Genomic DNA, 25,191 nt, shown 5'->3' with positions numbered 1-25,191 from the left:
TCGTTTGTGAACCCTCCCCATACACACCTATTGCCAATCCACATTATACGCATATATAGCCTGGGTCTCAGCGTCCCATACACGGTAAGTTTTTTAACTGCATGAGAGGACACACACAAGCTAGGGACCCCAACGTAGAGAAATACTTTGGCGTAGTGTTGGGGCTCTTCTGCATTGATCAATTCAGTAGCTAAATTTCTCTTTATTCATATATTCATGGCAGTAATGCAGGTTCCATTTTTCACATTTCATTCTAACAAATAGCTATTGAATTTTTCATGTCAGTATTCACACAGCAGTTTCTGCTATTCCATGTATTCCCCTTCCATAGTCACTGGTGTGCATACCTTATCTCCCCATAGTGATGTTTTTTAGGTTTTTTGCACCCAGTTCAGACATAGAATGGAGTTCCAAACGTTATTCCTTAATGTCAATGGCCACACAGTCAGGTTCAGGGCCGCAGAATTCTGATGGAAAAACGGCCCTTGGGACAGTAAGTCTGGTCGGTCTGGCAGTGACCACGGTCGACCGATCGTGAGATGCCACAGATCCGGATACCACGACCTCCTCGGCCAGTCTGGAGCGACGAGTATGATGCGGCTGCACTCGGATCTGATCTTGCGTAGCACTCTGGGCAAGAGCGCCAGAGGCGGAAACACGTATGGGAGCTGAAACTGCGACCAATCTTGAACCAAGGCGTCTGCCGCCAGAGCTCTTTGATCGCGCGACCTCGCCATGAATGCCGGGACCTTGTTGTTGTGCCGGGATGCCATTAGGTCGACGTCCGGCACTCCCCAGCGGCGACAGATTTCCTGAAACACGTCCGGGTGAAGGGACCATTCCCCTGCGTCCATGCCCTGGCGACTGAGGAAGTCTGCTTCCCAGTTTTCTACGCCTGGAATGTGAACCGCGGATATGGTGGATGCTCTGTCCTCCACCCACATTAGAATGCGCCGGACTTCTTGGAAGGCTTGCCGACTGCGCGTCCCTCCTTGGTGGTTGATGTATGCCACCGCTGTGGAGTTGTCCGATTGGATTCGGATCTGCTTTCCTTCCAGCCACTGTTGGAAGGCCAGAAGAGCAAGATACACTGCCCTGATCTCCAGAACATTGATCTGAAGGGTGGACTCCTGCGGAGTCCACGTCCCCTGAGCCCTGTGGTGGAGAAATACTGCTCCCCACCCTGACAGACTCGCATCTGTCGTGACTACTGCCCAGGATGGGGGCAGGAAGGATCTTCCCTGAGACAATGAGGTGGGGAGGAGCCACCATTGTAGAGAGTCCTTGGCCGTCTGGGAAAGCGAGACTTTCCTGTCCAGGGACGTTGACTTCCCGTCCCATTGGCGGAGAATGTCCCATTGAAGTGGGCGCAGATGAAACTGCGCAAAGGGAACTGCTTCCATGGCTGCCACCATCTTCCCTAGGAAATGCATGAGGCGCCGCAAGGGATGCAACTGGCCCTGCAGGAGAGACTGCACCCCTGTCTGTAGTGACCGCTGCTTGTTCAGCGGAAGCTTCACTATCGCTGCTAGAGTATGAAACTCCATGCCAAGATATGTTAGTGATTGAGTCGGTGATAGGATCGACTTTGGAAAGTTGATGATCCATCCGAAAGACTGTAGGGTCTGCAGCGTAGCATTCAGGCTGTGCTGACATGCCTCTTGAGAGGGAGCTTTGACCAATAAATCGTCTAGGTAAGGGATCACCGAGTGTCCCTGAGAGTGCAAGACTGCTACCACCGCCGCCATGACCTTGGTGAAGACCCGTGGGGCTGTCGCCAGACCAAATGGCAGAGCTACGAACTGAAAATGGTCGTCTCCTATCACAAAACGTAGAAAACGTTGATGTTCTGTAGCAATTGGCACGTGGAGATAAGCATCTTTGATGTCTATTGAGGCAAGGAAGTCTCCTCTGGACATTGAGGCAATGACAGAACGCAGGGTTTCCATCCGGAACTTCCTGGCGTGCACATGTTTGTTGAGCCGTTTTAGGTCCAGAACAGGACGGAACGAGCCGTCCTTTTTTGGAACCACAAAGAGATTGGAGTAAAACCCTTGCCCTTGTTCCTGAGGAGGGACTGGGATCACCACTCCTTCCGCTCTTAGGGAGTCCACCGCCTGCAGCAGAGCATCTGCTCGGTCTGGATGTGGGGAGGTTCTGAAGAACCGAGCTGGAGGACGAGAATTGAACTCGATTCTGTACCCGCGAGACAAAATGTCCGTCACCCACCGGTCTTTGACCTGTGACATCCAAATGCCGGAAAAGCGGGAGAGCCTGCCCCCGACCGGCGATGCGGAGGGAGGGGGCTGGAAGTCATGAGGTAGCCGCTTTGGAAGCGGTACCTCCATTTGCTTTCTTGGGGCGCGTGTGAGCCCGCCACGAATCTGAGTTTCTTTGCGTTCTCTGAGTCCCTTTGGACAAGGTAAATGGTGTCTTGCCCGAACCTCGAAAGGACTGAAACCTCTGCTGCCACTTTTTCTGCTGAGGTTTGGTTGTTCTGGGTTGTGGTAAAGAGGAGTCTTTACCCTTGGACTGCTTAATGATATCAGCCAATGGCTCGCCAAACAGTCTATCTCTAGATAAAGGCAAACTGGTTAAACATTTTTTGGAACCAGCATCTGCTTTCCAGTCCTTTAACCACAAGGCTCTGCGCAAAACTACCGAATTGGCGGACGCCATTGAGGTGCGACTGGTAGATTCTAGGACCGCATTGATAGCGTAAGACGCAAACGCCGACATCTGCGTGGTAAGGTGCGCCACTTGCGGCACTGCTGGATGTATGATAGCATCCACTTTTGCTAAGCCAGCTGAAATAGCCTGGAGTGCCCATACGGCTGCGAATGCCGGAGCAAACGACGCGCCGATAGCTTCATAGACAGATTTTAACCAAAGGTCCATCTGTCTGTCATTGGCATCTTTAAGTGAAGCGCCATCCTCCACTGCAACTATGGACCTAGCTGCGAGTTTGGAAATCGGGGGGTCTACCTTTGGACACTGTGTCCAGCGCTTGACCACCTCAGGGGGGAAAGGGAAACGCGTATCTTTAGATCGTTTAGAGAAACGCCTTTCTGGGTGAGCGTCGTGCTTCTGGATTGATTCTCTGAAGTCAGCGTGATCCAACAAAGCACTCAATTTACGCTTGGGATAAAGGAAACGAAACTTCTCCTGCTCCGCAGCCGCCTCTTCTGCTGAAGGGGCTGGGGGAGAAATATCCAACAGCCTATTGATGGCTGAGATAAGGTCGTTTACCATGGCATCCCCATCAGGGGTATCCAGGTTGAGAGGGGTTCCAGGAATGGATTCCTGATCACTCTCATCAGACACATCACAGGGAGACTGATTGCGCTGAGACCCTGAGCAGTGTGATGACGTCGAGGGTCTTTCCCAGCGAGCTCGCTTAGGGTGGCTGGGGCTATCATCTGAGTCATAATCCTCGGCCTGTGAAGCCGGGGACCCCCCTGTGGGCTGAATTAATTCCAAGTGAGGGGGACCTGAGGACAGAGGCCTCGCCGTGCCCAAAGACTGAGCCCCATGCATAGATTGCAAGGTTTCAAGGATTTTTGCCATAGACACAGACATATTATCAGCAAAAACTGCAAAGTCTGTCCCTGTCACCGGGGCAGAACTTACAAGCGTCTCAGCCTGGGTCACTACCTCTCCTGACTCCGGCTGGCGAAGCAGCACCGGGTCGGAGCATTGCACACAATGGGGGTCATCGGAGCCTGCTGGTAGATTAGCCCCACATGCAGCACACGCAGTATACACAGCCCTAGCCTTGGCAGCCTTGCGTTTTGAGGATGGCATGTTGTTGCTTCCTCTGGGAGATGCAGCCAGAAGCGACCTCACAGTGCAAGAAATACAATCTCTCTATATCCTACACAGTACACCGATACACCGTGAGGCACTAGAGGGACCAGCACAGAAAAATCGCTTACCGCCCGCTTAAAAAGCGGGTGTGTGGTCGCCAGATAGCCCCTAGTCCAGGTCTCCCAGAGCCTTGCGTCCTTCCTCCAGCCAGACATGCATGTAATGGCTGCCGGCGTCCTGAGAGAGAAGGGGGGCGGGCCCTGGGCGTTCCTGGCTAAGAGCGGGAAGCCTGCTTCCCTCTGTGCCTAGTGTGAGGGCTGGAGCATGTAAATCAGGCTCCAGCCCTCGTCGCTGCTAGCGAACAGCGTCTCTCCCCTACCCTGAATGACAGGGTGGGGGCGGGAACGAATCGGAGCTGCCGGCGTCCTAGGCCCAAAAAGCCGGGGACTCAATTTATAACCGCCGCCGCCGTAAAAGCGCGGACGGCGGATCCCCGGCGCACCACAAGTCACAGCAGCGCCGCCCGGTCCAGAGGGGGTCGGCGCTGCGTTCCCATACACAAAAAATCCCCCAGTAATCTGTAGGGACACTAACTCCAACGTTGCGGTCCCCGGCGCACTACAACACCCAGCCAGCCCGGAGTGTGTCTGTGCCTGCCGGGGACACAGAGTACCTGTATGATGCAGGGCCTGTCCCTGATCGTACTCCTGCTCCGTCTCCATCAGGTTCTAATGGGTCTGTGGATGGAGCCCGGCGTCAGAGCTGAGAGGCCGGCAGGATCCCACTTCCACAGAGCCCTACCAGGGGATGTGGAAGGAAAACAGCATGTCAGGCTCCAGCCCTGTACCAGCAATAGGTACCTCAACCTTACAACACCATCCAGGGGTGAGAAGGGAGCATGCTGGGGACACTATATGTGTCCTCTTTTCTTCCATCCGAAATAGTCAGCAGCTACTGCTGACTAAAATCTGTGGAGCTATGCATGGAATGTCTGACCTCCTTCGCACACAAAGCTAAAACTGGAGAACCCGTGATACCACGGGGGGGGGTATAGCCAGAGGGGGAGGGGCCTTGCACTTTTAATGTAGTGCTTTGTGTGGCCTCCAGAGGGCAGTAGCTATACCCCAATCGTCTGGGTCTCCCAATAGAGCGCTGAAGAAAGTCGAGAATTCTGGGGATGGCCAGAGGCATAGGCTGCACGTTAGTTTCCCTGCACCATGAAAGGAAAATTTTCCACGTACGGTGGTAAATGCGGGATGACACAGGCTTTCGGGCGCTGATCATGGTGGAAATAACCGCGGGGGAGAATCCCGTTCTTGTTAATACCCAGGTCTCAATGGCCATGCCGTCAGCTTCAGGGCTCTGGAGTTCTGATGGGAAATGGGCCCTTGGGTCAGCAAGTCTGGGATGTCTGGAAGGCGCCACGGTATGTCTGCGAGCATTTGTACTAATTCAACGTACCAGGCGCGCCTGGGCCAGTCCGGTGCTATCAGTATCACCGGGACTCCCTCTGCCTTGATCTTCCTGATTAACAGCGGCAGCAGGGGTAGAGGTGGAAATATGTAAGGCAGGCGGAAGTGGTGCCAGGAGTAGACTAGAGCATCCGCGCCGATGGACTGCGGGTAGCGTGACCTGGCTATGAACGCGGGTACCTTTGCGTTCAACCTTGAGGCCATTAGATCCAACGTCTGGTGTGCCTCAGCGAGTGCAGATGTGTAGGAACACATCTGGGTGGAGATACCATTCTCCGGCGGCCAGACTTGGCGACTTAGAAACTCTGCTGCCCAGTTCTCTACCCCCGGTATGTGTACCGCTGATATCACTGACCCCGTCAATTAGGCGCAGAGGAGGATCTTGTGGGCCTCGAGATAAGCAGTTTTGCTGCGGGTGCCCCCCTGCCGATTGACATAGGCTACAGCTGTCGCATTGTCCGATTGGACTCGAATCTGACGACCCGCTAGCAGAGGGCAGAACGCCCTGAGCGCGAGGAAGATCGCGCGGATATCCAGGATGTTTATGGGTAGGGAAGACTCCTGGGGCGTCCCACGTCCTTGAGCAGTGTGGTGCCGGTACACTGCTCCCCAGCCTAGGAGGCTGGTGTCCGTGGTCAGGACCAGCCAGTTCACTTGGGGAAAAGATCTCCCCTTAGATAGGGATGAGGACCGAAGCCACCAGCGGAGTGCGTACCTGACTGAAGGCGTCAGGTGAAGATGTCTGTCCAGGGAGAAGAGGCTCTTGTCCCAGGCCGCTAGAAGGGCTAAGCTGCAGTGGGCGGAGGTGCAGTTGAGCAAAGGGTACTGCTTCCATAGCCGCCACCATCCTGTCGAGTACCTTCATGCTGAATCGAATGGAGCGAGACGGAGGACGTAGAAGGCAGCGTACCGCTCGTTGAAGAGCGGTCGCCTTGTCCAGGGGGAGGTAGATCAAGCCCCGACAAGTGTCCAGTGACATGTCCAGGAAGGTGATGGATCGTGATGGGATCGGGGATGATTTGTCTAGATTCACTAGCCACCCTAAGCGGGATAGTGTGTCTACAGTGATCTGTATGCTGGTTGAGCAGTCGCGGAAGGAGGGGGCCTTGATGAGGAGGTCGCCCAAGTAAGGGAGAACGACTACTCCCCTGGCGTGAAGGACGCTCATGGCGGCTGCCATGACTTTGGTGAAGACCCTTGGTGCAGTGGCAAGGCTGAAGGGTATAGCTACGAATTGAAAATCTGGGGCGATTGGTATGTACAGGTACGCGTCCTTGATGTCTATGGAGGCGAGGAATTCCCCTTCGACCATGGATGCAATAATGGACCTTAGGGACTCCATTCTGAATCTCCATACGTGCACATGTTTGTTCAGGTGTTTGAGGTCCAGGATAGGTCGAACTGATCCATCCTTTTTGGGGACCACAAAGAGATTGGAATAAAAACCTCTGAACTTCTCGTCGTCCGGGACAGGTATTATCACTCCTGCTGTTTGGAGCGAGTGGATTGCTGAGAAAAAAGCTTTGCGTCGTTTTCGAGTCTTTGGGGGGGTTGAGAGAAAGAACCGACTCGGGGGTCGGGTCCGAAATTCTATGTGGTAACCGGAAGACACAAGGTCTCGCACCCATTTGTCTGTGGCGGCAGCCCAGATGTGTTGAAAGAGCCGCAGTCGACCTCCTACGAGTGTGTCTTCTGGGGCGCCGAAGGATTCATGAGGGGGGAAAACGTCGTGGACGAGTCTCCCTAGTCCTGGACTGTTTCGGTCTAGGCTGCCATGACGAAGTGGGTTTCGGGGAGAGCTGAGAAGGTCGGTCCCTGCGTAGTCCGCGGCTGGTGGCGGGAACAGCACGGGATGTTGACCACCCAAATGAGTTCCGAAAGGAGCGGAACGAGGATAGTGGACGTCTGGTGAAGGTCGTCCTGGACTTCAGCTGGGGGAGAGAGGTACTCTTTCCTCCCGTGGCGTCAGAAATGAGCTGGTTCAGCCGTTCACCAAACAAAATCGGTCTGGAAAAAAGGGAAGGCCCGTATGAGACTTCGACAATGGCGAGCGGACTCTGCCTCCAAGGAGCCAGAGAGCTCTACGAATGGCTATGGTATTTGAGGCGGCAAACGCTGCACAGGTAGCAGCGTCCATGGAGGCCTGCATGAGGTACTCCGCCGCAGCGGCAATTTGAGCTGTTATCTCTGTGAAGGTACGAGTGAACTGGGATTCCTCAAGCGAAGTGTTAAGGGATTCTGCCCAGACCGAGATCGCCTTTGCGACCCACACAGAGGCAAAGGAGGGCGAGAGGGAGGAACCCGCAGCCTCAAAAGCAGAGCGGGCGAGGTGCTCCACCTGCCTGTAGGGTCCTTGATGGAGGAACCATCGGGCAAAGACAGGAGCGTCTCTGTGGCAAGGCGGGAGACCGGGGGAGACCTTAGGGGCAGGTGAGGCAAAAGGGTCCCGGGACTCCATGAGTTTTCGGTTACCGAAGCGCCTGTCAGGCTTCTCCCTTTGCTTTGTGAGGATATCCTGAAACTCAGGGTGATCAGCGAAAACCTTTTGGAGTTTTCTTGCCCTCTTAAAGGAGACTGCATGGTCAGTGATAGTGGATGGGGGATCTTCCACATGCAGAGTTTGGTTGATTGCTGCTATAAGGGAGTCTATTGCAGTTTGATCATCTGGGGAGGCTGAAACCAAGGAATCCTCTTAGTACAAACAGCATTCTCCCTCCTCCAGCTCTTCAGAAGCCGTGGAGCGTGTGGGAGAGCCTGCCCTGTGTGCTCCGGAGGGAGAGCCCGCTGGAGACACCCGGCCGTGTGCTTTTTTCCTGATCCCTGCAACCGGTGAAGCATGTGCCCAGATTACCTCAGAAGGACCCTCCATAGGGGTATCCTCAGGCTGCGTTCCGTCCAGGGGCCCAGAAGGGTGTGGAGGACGACATTGCATAGCCAGAACCAGGTTCTGTGACAGTTTTTCCATGGATTGGGACAGAAACTGTGCCCATTCCGGTGGGCTGGGAGCCCTAGGCTCTGGGCTGACTGTTGCGACGGTGGGGTCTTGGGGGGGCTATAGGGGCACAGGAACCACAGAGAGAAGAGGTGTGTTTACATGGTAGCTCAGCGTGGCAGGCAGTGCAGGCTGAATAATAGCCTATGTGGGCCTTAGAATTCTGCATGTTCCTGATAGGAGTATGCCAGGAGGGGGAGCAATGCTAAGCAGAGCTACAAGTGAAGCAAGTACCTCACCAGAATCAGCCGATGGCCCTGCGTCCTCAGGGAGGAGTAAGCTTGTGGAGATCTTCACATGCTTTCCTGGGGGTGGGGGGGGGGGTTAGTGCTAAAGGAGTGCCCCCCCCCCACCCTCCTCCAGCCAGCACGCAGCTAAAGAAAAATTAACACTGTGTGTTCAGGATCCCTAGGGCTCTCCTCCTTGCAATCAGCAAGGGACTTCACCGTCTTTTCTCCCTTTGTCTGGGAAACCAGTCAGGGGGAATCTCACCTTAAACACTGCCTGAGCCTAGGCAGTGGGAATAGCAGAGTCAGCCTGCTGTGTCTGGTCACACAGTGCAATCAATGTTCAACTCAGAGCCTGCAAAGAGGGGCTGAGGAATTGTGCGTCTGCCCTGGGCTCTGGAAAATCGGTGTCTGTGGGACCCGTCGTCCAGTGAGATGCAGCCCAGGATCCAGTGTCGCAAGAGGGGGTACGTGGAGGCAACACTCAGTGTTCCCGAGCGTTGATGGTATTGGGAGATCGGTCCCAAAAAGGAAACAGTCTCCCTCAAAAAATAACAAAACCTTGAAAGATGTGCCTCCTACAGACACTAAGCTAAAACTGAGGTTGCCTGGCCCGGCCAGGGGGTGTATACTGCAGATGAGGAGCTATGCTTTTGCATCTACTTAGTGTCCTCCTATGGATAGGCAGCATAACACCCATGGTCCTGTGTCCCCCAATGAGGCGTCAGAGAAAACAAAATATATAGCGTATTTTTCAGATAAGACGCATTTTTTCCCCCCAAAACTGGGTGGAGATGTGGGTGCATCTTATAATCCGGATATGGCTTAGGCTAGGTTCACATTTCTGCTGTTTTGCATCAGTCACATGCATTGCTTGATGCTTGTGACTGATGCGTTGTACAACGCGTGACAAGAATTGGAATTCATTGTCATGAGAAAGCGGATTCCGTTGTAAAACAAGAGAGAGAACAATCAGCTGATCGTTCACAATAGCCGGCCGCCGGCTTTTGAGAGCAATCAGACAATCTACTGGCGGCCGGCTATTGTGAACTGATCACTCTCATAAGCAGGCCGATCAGCTGATTGCTCACAGAAGCCGGCCACCGGGCGATCAGCTGATCGTTCGGCCGCCGAGAGACATTCATTTGAATGATTAAACACAAGATTTGAGCATGTGCAGTGAAAACATAAGCATTCCGCAATGGGTACCTCAACCTTAAACACCGCCAACAAAAGTGGGGTGAGAAGGGAGCATGCTGGGGGCCCTAGTATGGGCCCTCTTTTCTTCCATCCGACAAAGTCAGCAGCTGCTGCTGACTAAACAGTGGAGCTATGCGTGGATGTTAGCCTCCTTCGCACAAAGCATGAAAACTGAGGAGCCCGTGATCCCACAAGGGGTGTATAGGCAGAAGGGGAGGGGCCTTACACTTTTAAGTGTAATACTTTGTGTGGCCTCCGGAGGCAGTAGCTATACACCCAATTGTCTGGGTCTCCCAATAGAGCGACAAAGAAACGTTACATGCTGCATTGATGAGGCCCGACGGTCAGTCGTTCCACGACTGATCAGTCGGGCGGCGGATGCAACACAAGGGCATCAGTCACAATCCGCCGCTCATACAAGTCTATAGGAAACCACGGAATCCGCCAAACGGATTGCGTTGTTTATCAGAGCAGCGGATTGTGACTGATCATAAACAACGGAAATGTGGACCTAGCCTTACTGAGGTGGCGGTGGTTGAGCAGGATCACAGGAGGCAGGGTCGGCAATACTGAGGGCTCAGAGGAGGGGGGTGTCACTGCAGTAGAGTAACTCAGCAGGGTCAAAGGACAGAGTTGGCGATACTGCGAGCTTGAGGGTGTTGCGGCGGGCGCCACTGATCAGCCGGTGGGCTAAGGGCTACATATACAGGCGGAAAGCAATGGACTTCAAGAAAATTGTCACGGAAATGGCGCGTGCACAGATTGGCCTCCACGGTAATTTTCTTGAAGTTCATCGCTTCAACCACCGGCAGTTCAATGGAGCCTGCAGGCAGATCAATAGCGCCCACAGCCCGCCAGATCAATGGCGCCCGCCGCTGCGATACAGAGTGCTCGCAGTATCACTGACCCTCCCGAGCTGCGACACCCCCTCCTCCGAGCCCGCAGTATCGCCGACACTCAGTCCCTTGACCCTCCTGAGCTGCGACACCCCCTCCTCCGAACCCGCAGTATCGCCGACACTCCATCCACTGACTCTTGAGCTGCGACATCCTCTCCTCCGAGCCTGCAGCATCGCCGACCATGCCTCCTGTGACCCTTCTGAGCCGCACCACCACAGACGCTCCCCCTCAGTGAGATATTATAAGACGCACTACGATTATAAGATGGACCCTCATTTTAACATTAAAATTTTTTCCCTATTTTACTCCTAAATTTGGGGTGCGTCTTATAATCCAGTGCGTCTTATAAAACGAAAAATATGGTGTATATTATGATTGTCTCTTTAGGGAGGAAGAGGACGAACTCTGGGGCCACCTATTGGAGGTAGCAATCCTAGAAGTCAAAGTGCCCCTCCAATGAGTCTAGCTGTATTACTTTGGATTTATGCAAGATTAGTGCCTCAATTTGCTATATATTATGAGCACTTGTCACTTTACGCCCTTTTTTTGAATCCACACAATAGATCCTAAACCAGATCATTGTACTGCACCGGCCAGCAATGTACTAAGAAGGATTTGCAAAAACCTTTGGGTTTTTAAATGGAAGGGATTGGAAAATTAAGCAACAAAAATTGCAAAAAAAACCCCCCAAAAACTCACAGCGGGTCCTTGAGGTTGAGGTGGCATTCCTGGTCTCACGCCCAACAATCCTGGTGGCCCTGGAGGTCCGTGGTGATAGCCACCATCCGGGCCTCTGCGTCGGTCGTCCCAGTGATGCTGCTCCTCCTCCATACGCCTCCAATACATGTCCTCTTCATAGCGCCTGCAGAGCAGAAGATGTAACGGTGATGGCTTAATATTGTATCAGAGGATCAAGGAATCAGAGGGAATTACATTAGGTCAGTGCCGGTAGATCAGTGACTGTGAAACTGTGTAGTCTGCTAAGAAGCTGGATGAAAGTCAGAAAATTGAATTTGACGCTTCAATTAAGTGCACCCTGACATGTCCATCTTGCAAACATCTCAGAGAAAAAGAAATATCCATTATGAGAAGCCCTTTTTTCCATTCACCAGCCTGACATTGGGCACAGAGTCCTTCATTGAAAAAGGGGTGGGGGGGGATAAAAAATAAAATAAAAAAAATAAATAAATAAAAAAGGTGCTAGGCTTCATATCTGCCGTGCATTATCTGCAGACACAAGCACTTGCTCTCACCTCATCTCCATCCTCCACCGCTCCTCCTCCTCTCGCCTTCTCCAATACTCCTCTTTCTGCATCTGTTTCCTCATCTTCTCCTCCTGAATTTTCCTGGCTCGAATACTCGGCTTCACCTCCACTTGCAAATCCGGATTCACCTTTTTCTGTTTATTAAAAGATACAAAATCTTCTGTTATAATAAAGCAGCGACCAGAGTGTGGAGAACCAGTCCCGTGGCAGGAGGCGTGGCGCCCCTCACCTTGTACTGCAGCCGGTGCCTCCGCCCTTTCAGATGCATCTCCTTGGCGTTCGGGTCGTTGAAGCTGCACTCGCAGAGCTTACAGTGGAAGCGGATCACTTTTCCTTCATCGTTTCTAACCTGAAAAAAAGCAAACAAATGTTACACATTAAAGTCAGCACCACATCCTGCAACTGACAACAGCCTCACTTGTATTTTTTTTTCCTTTGAGGATATCCACATTTACACAAGTTAAAGGGGCTCTCTTGTAAAAATAAGGGATAGCTTAGTCATCAGTAGGGATCCGTACAGATCAGCAGAGCGGAGCACGGTTATCCCCGTCATAGAATAGTCAGTGCTCATGCTCAACCACCGCTCCATCCACTTACTATGGGACTGCACTCAGCTTTTTCTGGTAACTCCTATGGAATTAATGGAGCAGATTGGGCGTGCACACAGCTGCTCCCATCTAACAGATAAGTGCCCCTTCTGCCCATCAGTGAGGGTCCCAGTTGTCGACCAAAAGGGGATGTATTCGAGGATCCATAGGTTGCCATCCATCCAATATTTTCCACCAGAGAACTCCTTAAAGAGAGGACCAACCAGCAGGATTTTCCTATATAACCTAAAGCCAGTGCTATACTGGCGCTATCATGCTGATTCTATACAAACCTGTAGTTGAGATCGGATGTATACTTTCTGAAATACAGGCAAGTTTGTGCAATGCACTGTTATTTGATTGACAGCAGCTACAGAATATTTTATAGGTGGTTGGATTTTGCTAGTTATTCCCGCCCGTCTGCCTGCCTGTCCACCCTCCTCAGTCTTTGGTATTACAGGGGTGGAAAGACATGGGCAGGGGGAAGGACGGAGGGACGGACGGGCAGGGGGAAGGACGGAGGGACGGACGGGCAGGGGGAAGGACGGAGGGACGGACGGGCAGGGGGAAGGACGGAGGGACGGACGGGCAGGGGGAAGGACGGAGGGACGGACGGGCAGGGGGAAGGACGGAGGGACGGACGGGCAGGGGGAAGGACGGAGGGACGGACGGGCAGGGGGAAGGACGGAGGGACGGACGGGCAGGGGGAAGGACGGAGGGACGGACGGGCCGGGGGAAGGACGGAGGGACGGACGGGCCGGGGGAAGGACGGAGGGACGGACGGGCCGGGGGAAGGACGGAGGGACGGACGGGCCGGGGGAAGGACGGAGGGACGGACGGGCCGGGGGAAGGACGGACGGACGGACGGGCCGGGGGAAGGACGGACGGACGGACGGGCAGGGGGAAGGAAGGACGGACGGGCAGGGGGAAGGAAGGACGGACGGGCAGGGGGAAGGAAGGACGGACGGGCAGGGGGAAGGAAGGACGGACGGGCAGGGGAAAGGAAGGACGGACGGGCAGGGGGAAGGAAGGACGGACGGGCAGGGGGAAGGAAGGACGGACGGGCAGGGGGAAGGAAGGACGGACGGGCAGGGGGAAGGAAGGACGGACGGGCAGGGGGAAGGAAGGACGGACGGGCAGGGGGAAGGAAGGACGGACGGGCAGGGGGAAGGAAGGACGGACGGGCAGGGGGAAGGAAGGACGGACGGGCAGGGGGAAGGAAGGACGGACGGGCAGGGGGAAGGAAGGACGGACGGGCAGGGGGAAGGAAGGACGGACGGGCAGGGGGAAGGAAGGACGGACGGGCAGGGGGAAGGACGGACGGACGGGCAGGGGGAAGGACGGACGGACGGGCAGGGGGAAGGAGGGACGGACGGACGGGCAGGGGGAAGGACGGACGGACGGGCAGGGGGAAGGACGGACGGACGGGCAGGGGGAAGGACGGACGGACGGGCAGGGGGAAGGACGGACGGACGGGCAGGGGGAAGGACGGACGGACGGGCAGGGGGAAGGACGGACGGACGGGCAGGGGGAAGGACGGACGGACGGGCAGGGGGAAGGACGGACGGACGGGCAGGGGGAAGGACGGACGGACGGGCAGGGGGAAGGACGGACGGACGGGCAGGGGGAAGGACGGACGGACGGGCAGGGGGAAGGACGGACGGACGGGCAGGGGGAAGGACGGACGGACGGGCAGGGGGGAAGGACGGACGGACGGGCAGGGGGAAGGACGGACGGACGGGCAGGGGGAAGGACGGACGGACGGGCAGGGGGAAGGACGGACGGACGGGCAGGGGGAAGGACGGACGGACGGGCAGGGGGAAGGACGGACGGACGGGCAGGGGGAAGGACGGACGGACGGGCAGGGGGAAGGACGGACGGACGGGCAGGGGGAAGGACGGACGGACGGGCAGGGGGGAAGGACGGACGGACGGGCAGGGGGAAGGACGGACGGACGGGCAGGGGGAAGGACGGACGGACGGGCAGGGGGAAGGACGGACGGACGGGCAGGGGGAAGGACGGACGGACGGGCAGGGGGAAGGACGGACGGACGGGCAGGGGGAAGGACGGACGGACGGGCAGGGGGAAGGACGGACGGACGGGCAGGGGGAAGGACTGACGGACGGGCAGGGGGAAGGACGGACGGACGGGCAGGGGGAAGGACGGACGGACGGGCAGGGGGAAGGACGGACGGACGGGCAGGGGGAAGGACGGACGGACGGGCAGGGGGAAGGACGGACGGACGGACGGGCAGGGGGAAGGACGGACGGACGGACGGGCAGGGGGAAGGACGGACGGACGGACGGGCAGGGGGAAGGACGGACGGACGGACGGACGGGCAGGGGGAAGGAAGGACGGACGGGCAGGGGGAAGGACGGACGGACGGGCAGGGGGGAAGGACGGACGGACGGGCAGGGGGGAAGGACGGACGGGCAGGGGGAAGGACGGACGGACGGGCAGGGGGAAGGACGGGCGGACTGACGGGAGGGGAGTGAGGAAGGGAGGGAGGGAATAAGGACGGACAGGGGTGGGGGAGGAAGGACGGACAGGGGTGGGGGAGGAAGGACAGGCAGGCATACGGGCAGGAATTACTAGCAAAACAAACTTTACTTGCCTGTATTTCAGAGACTATACATCCGATCTCACAACTAAAGATATGGTAAGAATTAGCTTGATAGCGTCAGTATAGCACTGGCTTTAGTTTATATATGAAACAAGAGAATTTTGTTACTTACCGTAAATTCTTTTTCTTATAGTTCTGTATTGGGAGACCCAGACATTGGGTGTATAGCTTCTGCCTCCGGAGGACACACAAAGTACTACACTTAAAAGTGTAGCTCCTCCCTCTGAGCTTATACACCCCCTGGAGAACCAGATCTAGCCAGTTTAGTGCAAAAGCTGAAGGAGAATAGCCACCCACAAGTAAAAACAGAGCAAGAACCGGAACAACCGGAGTCTCTGTCTACGACAACAGCCGGTGATAACGAGCGGAACAAGAAACTGCCAACAGGCAACAGGGAGGGAGCTGGGTCTCCTAATACGGAACTATAAGAAAAAGAATTTACGGTAAGTAAACAAAGAAGGGAATTTTGTTACTTACCGTAAATTCCTTTTCTTCTAGGTCCAATTGGGAGACCCAGACGATTGGGTGTATAGCTACTGCCTCCGGAGGCCACACAAAGCATTACACTAAAAAGTGTAAGGCCCCTCCCCTTCTGGCTATACACCCCCCGTGGGAACACGGGATGCTCAGTTTTAGTGCCAAAGCAAGAAGGAGGAAAGCCAATAACTGGTTTAAACAAATTCAATCCGAAGAACATCGGAGAACTGAAAACCGTTCAACATGAACAACATGTGTACCCGAAAAAAACAAAAATCCCGAAGGAAACAGGGCGGGTGCTGGGTCTCCCAATTGGAGCTAGAAGAAAAGGAATTTACGGTAAGTAACAAAATTCCCTTCTTCAGCGCTCTATTGGGAGACCCAGACGATTGGGGTATAGCTACTGCCCTCTGGAGGCCACACAAAGCACTACATTAAAAGTGCAAGGCCCCTCCCCCTCTGGCTATACCCCCCCCGTGGTATCACGGGTTCTCCAGTTTTAGCTTTGTGTGCGAAGGAGGTCAGACATTCCATGCATAGCTCCACAGATTTTAGTCAGCAGTAGCTGCTGACTATTTCGGATGGAAGAAAAGAGGACACATATAGTGTCCCCAGCATGCTCCCTTCTCACCCCTGGATGGTGTTGTAAGGTTGAGGTACCTATTGCTGGTACAGGGCTGGAGCCTGACATGCTGTTTTCCTTCCACATCCCCTGGTAGGGCTCTGTGGAAGTGGGATCCTGCCGGCCTCTCAGCTCTGACGCCGGGCTCCATCCACAGACCCATTAGAACCTGATGGAGACGGAGCAGGAGTACGATCAGGGACAGGCCCTGCATCATACAGGTACTCTGTGTCCCCGGCAGGCACAGACACACTCCGGGCTGGCTGGGTGTTGTAGTGCGCCGGGGACCGCAACGTTGGAGTTAGTGTCCCTACAGATTACTGGGGGATTTTTCGTGTATGGGAACGCAGCGCCGACCCCCTCTGGACCGGGCGGCGCTGCTGTGACTTGTGGTGCGCCGGGGATCCGCCGTCCGCGCTTTTACGGCGGCGGCGGTTATAAATTGAGTCCCCGGCTTTTTGGGCCTAGGACGCCGGCAGCTCCGATTCGTTCCCGCCCCCACCCTGTCATTCAGGGTAGGGGAGAGACGCTGTTCGCTAGCAGCGACGAGGGCTGGAGCCTGATTTACATGCTCCAGCCCTCACACTAGGCACAGAGGGAAGCAGGCTTCCCGCTCTTAGCCAGGAACGCCCAGGGCCCGCCCCCCTTCTCTCTCAGGACGCCGGCAGCCATTACATGCATGTCTGGCTGGAGGAAGGACGCAAGGCTCTGGGAGACCTGGACTAGGGGCTATCTGGCGACCACACACCCGCTTTTTAAGCGGGCGGTAAGCGATTTTTCTGTGCTGGTCCCTCTAGTGCCTCACGGTGTATCGGTGTACTGTGTAGGATATAGAGAGATTGTATTTCTTGCACTGTGAGGTCGCTTCTGGCTGCATCTCCCAGAGGAAGCAACAACATGCCATCCTCAAAACGCAAGGCTGCCAAGGCTAGGGCTGTGTATACTGCGTGTGCTGCATGTGGGGCTAATCTACCAGCAGGCTCCGATGACCCCCATTGTGTGCAATGCTCCGACCCGGTGCTGCTTCGCCAGCCGGAGTCAGGAGAGGTAGTGACCCAGGCTGAGACGCTTGTAAGTTCTGCCCCGGTGACAGGGACAGACTTTGCAGTTTTTGCTGATAATATGTCTGTGTCTATGGCAAAAATCCTTGAAACCTTGCAATCTATGCATGGGGCTCAGTCTTTGGGCACGGCGAGGCCTCTGTCCTCAGGTCCCCCTCACTTGGAATTAATTCAGCCCACAGGGGGGTCCCCGGCTTCACAGGCCGAGGATTATGACTCAGATGATAGCCCCAGCCACCCTAAGCGAGCTCGCTGGGAAAGACCCTCGACGTCATCACACTGCTCAGGGTCTCAGCGCAATCAGTCTCCCTGTGATGTGTCTGATGAGAGTGATCAGGAATCCATTCCTGGAACCCCTCTCAACCTGGATACCCCTGATGGGGATGCCATGGTAAACGACCTTATCTCAGCCATCAATAGGCTGTTGGATATTTCTCCCCCAGCCCCTTCAGCAGAAGAGGCGGCTGCGGAGCAGGAGAAGTTTCGTTTCCTTTATCCCAAGCGTAAATTGAGTGCTTTGTTGGATCACGCTGACTTCAGAGAATCAATCCAGAAGCACGACGCTCACCCAGAAAGGCGTTTCTCTAAACGATCTAAAGATACGCGTTTCCCTTTCCCCCCTGAGGTGGTCAAGCGCTGGACACAGTGTCCAAAGGTAGACCCCCCGATTTCCAAACTCGCAGCTAGGTCCATAGTTGCAGTGGAGGATGGCGCTTCACTTAAAGATGCCAATGACAGACAGATGGACCTTTGGTTAAAATCTGTCTATGAAGCTATCGGCGCGTCATTTGCTCCGGCATTCGCAGCCGTATGGGCACTCCAGGCTATTTCAGCTGGCTTAGCAAAAGTGGATGCTATCATACATCCAGCAGTGCCGCAAGTGGCGCACCTTACCACGCAGATGTCGGCGTTTGCGTCTTACGCTATCAATGCGGTCCTAGAATCTACCAGTCGCACCTCAATGGCGTCCGCCAATTCGGTAGTTTTGCGCAGAGCCTTGTGGTTAAAGGACTGGAAAGCAGATGCTGGTTCCAAAAAATGTTTAACCAGTTTGCCTTTATCTAGAGATAGACTGTTTGGCGAGCCATTGGCTGATATCATTAAGCAGTCCAAGGGTAAAGACTCCTCTTTACCACAACCCAGAACAACCAAACCTCAGCAGAAAAAGTGGCAGCAGAGGTTTCAGTCCTTTCGAGGTTCGGGCAAGACACCATTTACCTCGTCCAAAGGGACTCAGAGAACGCAAAGAAACTCAGATTCGTGGCGGGCTCACACGCGCCCCAAGAAAGCAAATGGAGGTACCGCTTCCAAAGCGGCTACCTCATGACTTCCAGCCCCCTCCCTCCGCATCGCCGGTCGGGGGCAGGCTCTCCCGCTTTTCCGGCATTTGGATGTCACAGGTCAAAGACCGGTGGGTGACGGACATTTTGTCTCGCGGGTACAGAATCGAGTTCAATTCTCGTCCTCCAGCTCGGTTCTTCAGAACCTCCCCACATCCAGACCGAGCAGATGCTCTGCTGCAGGCGGTGGACTCCCTAAGAGCGGAAGGAGTGGTGATCCCAGTCCCTCCTCAGGAACAAGGGCAAGGGTTTTACTCCAATCTCTTTGTGGTTCCAAAAAAGGACGGCTCGTTCCGTCCTGTTCTGGACCTAAAACGGCTCAACAAACATGTGCACGCCAGGAAGTTCCGGATGGAAACCCTGCGTTCTGTCATTGCCTCAATGTCCAGAGGAGACTTCCTTGCCTCAATAGACATCAAAGATGCTTATCTCCACGTGCCAATTGCTACAGAACATCAACGTTTTCTACGTTTTGTGATAGGAGACGACCATTTTCAGTTCGTAGCTCTGCCATTTGGTCTGGCGACAGCCCCACGGGTCTTCACCAAGGTCATGGCGGCGGTGGTAGCAGTCTTGCACTCTCAGGGACACTCGGTGATCCCTTACCTAGACGATTTATTGGTCAAAGCTCCCTCTCAAGAGGCATGTCAGCACAGCCTGAATGCTACGCTGCAGACCCTACAGTCTTTCGGATGGATCATCAACTTTCCAAAGTCGATCCTATCACCGACTCAATCACTAACATATCTTGGCATGGAGTTTCATACTCTAGCAGCGATAGTGAAGCTTCCGCTGAACAAGCAGCGGTCACTACAGACAGGGGTGCAATCTCTCCTGCAGGGCCAGTTGCATCCCTTGCGGCGCCTCATGCATTTCCTAGGGAAGATGGTGGCAGCCATGGAAGCAGTTCCCTTTGCGCAGTTTCATCTGCGCCCACTTCAATGGGACATTCTCCGCCAATGGGACGGGAAGTCAACGTCCCTGGACAGGAAAGTCTCGCTTTCCCAGACGGCCAAGGACTCTCTACAATGGTGGCTCCTCCCCACCTCATTGTCTCAGGGAAGATCCTTCCTGCCCCCATCCTGGGCAGTAGTCACGACAGATGCGAGTCTGTCAGGGTGGGGAGCAGTATTTCTCCACCACAGGGCTCAGGGGACGTGGACTCCGCAGGAGTCCACCCTTCAGATCAATGTTCTGGAGATCAGGGCAGTGTATCTTGCTCTTCTGGCCTTCCAACAGTGGCTGGAAGGAAAGCAGATCCGAATCCAATCGGACAACTCCACAGCGGTGGCATACATCAACCACCAAGGAGGGACGCGCAGTCGGCAAGCCTTCCAAGAAGTCCGGCGCATTCTAATGTGGGTGGAGGACAGAGCATCCACCATATCCGCGGTTCACATCCCAGGCGTAGAAAACTGGGAAGCAGACTTCCTCAGTCGCCAGGGCATGGACGCAGGGGAATGGTCCCTTCACCCGGACGTGTTTCAGGAAATCTGTCGCCGCTGGGGAGTGCCGGACGTCGACCTAATGGCATCCCGGCACAACAACAAGGTCCCGGCATTCATGGCGAGGTCGCGCGATCAAAGAGCTCTGGCGGCAGACGCCTTGGTTCAAGATTGGTCGCAGTTTCAGCTCCCATACGTGTTTCCGCCTCTGGCGCTCTTGCCCAGAGTGCTACGCAAGATCAGATCCGAGTGCAGCCGCATCATACTCGTCGCTCCAGACTGGCCGAGGAGGTCGTGGTATCCGGATCTGTGGCATCTCACGATCGGTCGACCGTGGTCACTGCCAGACCGACCAGACTTACTGTCCCAAGGGCCGTTTTTCCATCAGAATTCTGCGGCCCTGAACCTGACTGTGTGGCCATTGAGTCCTGGATCCTAGCATCTGCAGGATTATCTCAAGGAGTCGTTGCCACAATGAGACAAGCTAGAAAGTCGAATTCGGCTAAGATCTACCACAGAACGTGGAAGATTTTCTTATCCTGGTGCTCTGCTCAGGGAGTGTCTCCCTGGCCATTTGCATTGCCCAAGTTTCTTTCCTTCCTGCAATCGGGGTTAGAAAAGGGCTTGTCGCTCAGCTCCCTTAAAGGGCAAGTTTCGGCACTATCCGTGTTTTTTCAGAAGCGTCTAGCACGTCTTTCTAAGGTGCGCACGTTCCTGCAGGGGGTCTGTCATATTGTGCCCCCGTACAAGCGGCCGTTAGATCCATGGGATCTGAACAGGGTACTAGTTACTCTCCAGAAGCCGCCCTTCGAGCCTCTGAAGGAAGTTTCCTTTTCTCGGCTGTCACAGAAAGTGGCGTTTCTTGTTGCGATCACATCGCTTCGGCGAGTGTCTGAGCTGGCAGCTCTGTCATCCAAGGCTCCCTTCCTGGTGTTCCACCAGGACAAGGTAGTGCTGCGCCCTATTCCGGAGTTTCTCCCTAAGGTCGTATCCTCTTTTCTTCTTAATCAGGATATATCCTTGCCTTCTTTTTGTCCTCATCCGGTTCACCGGTATGAAAAGGACTTACGTTTGCTAGATCTGGTGAGAGCACTCAGAATCTACATTTCCCGCACGGCGCCCATGCGCCGTGCCGATGCACTTTTTGTCCTTGTCGCTGGTCCGCGCAAGGGGTTGCAGGCTTCTAAAGCCACCCTGGCTCGATGGATCAAAGAACCAATTCTAGAGGCCTACCGTTCTGCGGGGCTTCCGGTTCCTTCAGGGCTAAAAGCCCACTCAACCAGAGCCGTGGGTGCGTCCTGGGCATTACGTCACCAGGCTTCGGCTCAACAGGTGTGCCAGGCAGCTACCTGGTCCAGTCTGCACACTTTCACCAAGCATTATCAGGTGCATACCTATGCTTCGGCGGATGCCAGCTTAGGTAGAAGAGTCCTGCAGGCGGCAGTGACACCCCCGTAGGGGAGGGCTGTTTTGCAGCTCTAACATGAGGTATTTCTTTACCCACCCAGGGACAGCTTTTGGACGTCCCAATCGTCTGGGTCTCCCAATAGAGCGCTGAAGAAGAAGGGAATTTTGTTACTTACCGTAAATTCCTTTTCTTCTAGCTCTTATTGGGAGACCCAGCACCCGCCCTGTTGTCCTTCGGGATGTTTTTTTGTTGTTTGCGGGTACACATGTTGTTCATGTTGAACGGTTTTTCAGTTCTCCGATGTTATTCGGAGTTAATTTGTTTAAACCAGTTATTGGCTTCCTCCTTCTTGCTTTGGCACTAAAACTGGAGAACCCGTGATACCACGGGGGGGGTATAGCCAGAGGGGGAGGGGCCTTGCACTTTTAATGTAGTGCTTTGTGTGGCCTCCAGAGGGCAGTAGCTATACCCCAATCGTCTGGGTCTCCCAATAAGAGCTAGAAGAAAAGGAATTTACGGTAAGTAACAAAATTCCCTTCTTCTTCTTCGGCGCTCCATTGGGAGACCCAGACGATTGGGACGTCCAAAAGCAGTCCCTGGGTGGGTAAAGAAGAAGGGAATTTTGTTACTTACCGTAAATTCCTTTTCTTCTAGCTCCAATTGGGAGACCCAGACGATTGGGTGTATAGCTACTGCCTCCGGAGGCCACACAAAGCATTACACTAAAAAGTGTAAGGCCCCTCCCCTTCTGGCTATACACCCCCCGTGGGAACACGGGATGCTCAGTTTTAGTGCCAAAGCAAGAAGGAGGAAAGCCAATAACTGGTTTAAACAAATTCAATCCGAAGAACATCGGAGAACTGAAAACCTTCAACATGAACAACATGTGTACCCGAACAACCAAAAATCCCGAAGGAAACAGGGGCGGGTGCTGGGTCTCCCAATTGGAGCTAGAAGAAAAGGAATTTACGGTAAGTAACAAAATTCCCTTCTTCTTCGGCGCTCCATTGGGAGACCCAGACGATTGGGATGTCCAAAAGCAGTCCCTGGGTGGGTAAATTAATACCTCAAGTTTGGACTATAAAACAGTCCTTCCCTACATGGAGGCAACCGCCGCCCGTAGGAGTCTTCTACTTAGGCTGGCATCCGCCTAAGCGTAGGAATGCACCTGCTAATGCATGGTGAAGGTGTGCAGACTCGACCAGGTAGCCGCCTGGCACACCGGTTGAGCCGTAGCCTGGTGCCGTAATGCCCAGGATGTACCCACGGCTCTGGTAGAATGGGCCTTCAGCCCTGATGGAACCAGAAGCCCAGCAGAACGGTCGGCTTCAAGAAATGGTTCCTTGATCCATCTGAAAAGGGGGATACCACCTTAGGGAGAAACCCCGGAATCAGGCGCAGCACTCCCTTGCCTTGGTGAACACCAGGAAGGGAGCCTTGGATGGCAGCGCTGCTAGCTCAGACATTCTCCGCAGAGACGTGACCGCTACCAGAAAGGCCACTCTCTGTGAAAGTCGAGAAGTGAAAACATCCCTCAGAGGCTCGAAGGGCGGCTTCTAGAGAGCAAGTAGTACCCTGTTCAGATCCCATGGGTCTAACGGCCTCAGTACGGAGGGATAATGTGACAAACCTCCTGCAGGAACGTGCGTACCTGAGGAAGTTGTGCTAGGCGCTTCTGAAAGAATACAGACAGCGCTGAGATTTGCCCTTTAAGGGAGCCGAGCGACAACCCTGTTTTCCAACCAGATTGCAGGAAGGAAAGAAAAGTAGGCAATGCAAATGACCAGGGAGACACTCTCTGAGCAGAGCTCTAAGATAAGAATATCTTCCACGTCCTGTGGTAGACCTTGGCAGACGTCGGCTTCCTCGCCCGTCTCATGGGCGTAATGACGTCTGGAGATAATTCTGAAGACGCTAGGAGCCAGGACTCAAGTCCACCCAGTCAGGTTCAGGGCCGTAGCATTGAGATGGAAAAAGCGGCCCTTGGGACAGAAAGTTTGGCCGGTCTGATAGTGCCCCCGGCCGGCCGATCGTGAGATGCCACGGCTCCGGGAACTACGACCACCTCTGCCAGTCTGGTGCGACGAGGATGGTGCGGCGGCAATCGGAGCTGTCTTGCGTAGCACTCTGGCCAACATTGCCAGAGGGGGAAACACCTAGGGTAGCTGGAACTGCGACCAATCCTGAACTAAGGCGCCTGCCGCCAGAGCCCGTTGATCGTAAGACTACGCTGTTGTGCCGAGACGCCATTAGGTCGACGTCCGGTCTCCCCCGGTGGCCACAGAGTTTCTGCAACACGTCCGGGTGCAAAGACCATTCCTCTGCGTCCATACCCTGGCGACTGAGGAAGACTGCTTCCCAGTTTTCTACGCCCGGGATGTGAACTGCGGATATGGTGGATGCTCTGTCTTCCACCCACATCAGGATCCGCCGGACTTCCTGGGAGGCTTGCCGACTGCGTGTTTCACCTTGGTGGTTGATGTATGCCACCGCCGTGGGGTTGTCCGACTGAACTCGGATCTGTTTGCATTCCAGCCACTGCTGGAAGGCTTGCAGGGCAAGATACACTGCTTAGATTTCCAGAGTCCTGCGGTGGAGAAAGACTGTTCCCCACCCTGACAGACTTGCGTCTGTCGTGACCACCAACCAGGATGGGGGTAGGAAGGACCTCCCTTTTGACAATGAGGCGGAAGAAGCCACCACTGAAGAGAGTCCTTGACCGTCTGAGAAAGGGTGACGTTCTCATCTAGGGACGTCGACTTCCCATCCCCTTGGCGGAGAATGTCCCATTGAATTGGACGCAGATGAAACTGCGCGAAAGGGACTGCCTCCATTGCTGCCACTATCTTGCTAAGAAGGGCATGAGGCGTCTTAAGGGGTGTGACTGGCCTGGAAGGAGAGACTGCACCCCTGTCTGTAGTGAACGCTGTTTGTCCAGCGGAAGCTTCACTATCGCTGAGAGAGTATGAAACTCTATGCCAAGATATGTCAGTGATTGGGTCGGTCAGATTTAACTTTGAAAAGTTGATGATCCACCCGAAACTCTGGAGCGTCTCCAGCGCCATGTTCAGGCCGCTTTAGCATGCCCCTTGAGAGGGTGCCTTGACAAGTAGATCGTCCAAGTAAGGGATCACAGAGTGACCCTGAGAGTGCAGGCCTGCTACCACTGCTGCCATGACCTTGGTGAAAACCCGTGGGGCTGTCGCCAGACCTAAGGGCAGGACTACGAATTGAAGATGCTCGTCTTCTTGAATCGTAGCAACGCTGGTGCTCTGGAGCCATCGGCACAAGGGGATAAGCATCGTGATTGCCTGAAGTGGAACAGGGATTACCACTCCTTCTGCTCGCAGAAGAGCAGCGGCTCGGTCGTTTGAAGAAATCGAGCCAGAGGACGAGAACAAAACTCTATCCTGTACACGTGAGACAAATGTCTCTCACCCACCGGTCTTTGACCTGTGGCAGCTAAATGCCACCAAGCGGGAGAATCTGCCCTTGACCGCGGATGCGGAGATAAAGGGAGGCTGAAAGACATAAGGAAACCGCCTTGTAAGCGGTTCCTCCGGCTGCCGTCTTTGGGCGTGAGTGAGCCCGCCAGGAATCTGAGCCCCTCTGAGTCTTTTGAGTCATTTTGGACTAGGAAATTGGGACCTGCCCGAGCCTGGAAAGGACCGAAACCTCGACTGTTTGATCTGGGCTGGAGTAAGGACGAATCCTTACCCTTGGACTGTTCGAGTTTATGCAATCGGTCACCCAACAGTCTGTTACC

General features: G+C 54.7%; 2 protein-coding genes across 6 annotated transcripts in view; both read right to left on the bottom strand.

The window, feature by feature from the left end:
* SUB1 (SUB1 regulator of transcription) overlaps nucleotides 1-25,191 on the bottom strand; it is a 502,862-nt gene that overhangs the window by 115,820 nt on the left and 361,851 nt on the right. The gene's annotated exons all lie outside the window — the stretch shown is intronic.
* Nucleotides 1-25,191, bottom strand: part of ZFR (zinc finger RNA binding protein) — a 113,098-nt gene that overhangs the window by 45,014 nt on the left and 42,893 nt on the right. For all 5 annotated transcript variants that reach the window (XM_075328195.1, XM_075328204.1, XM_075328210.1 and 2 more), the window contains exons 10-12: nucleotides 12,092-12,211; nucleotides 11,851-11,996; nucleotides 11,297-11,459 (exon numbers count right to left, since the gene is read on the bottom strand). In XM_075328195.1, the coding sequence (XP_075184310.1) occupies nucleotides 11,297-11,459; nucleotides 11,851-11,996; nucleotides 12,092-12,211 (429 nt within the window). The remainder of the gene's footprint in view (nucleotides 1-11,296; nucleotides 11,460-11,850; nucleotides 11,997-12,091; nucleotides 12,212-25,191) is intronic.

This window comes from Anomaloglossus baeobatrachus, chromosome 1 (assembly GCF_048569485.1).
Source record: "Anomaloglossus baeobatrachus isolate aAnoBae1 chromosome 1, aAnoBae1.hap1, whole genome shotgun sequence".
NCBI lineage: Eukaryota > Metazoa > Chordata > Amphibia > Anura > Aromobatidae > Anomaloglossus > Anomaloglossus baeobatrachus.
Note: the sequence above shows the minus strand (reverse complement) of the source record. Positions and strands in the feature narration are given on the sequence as shown.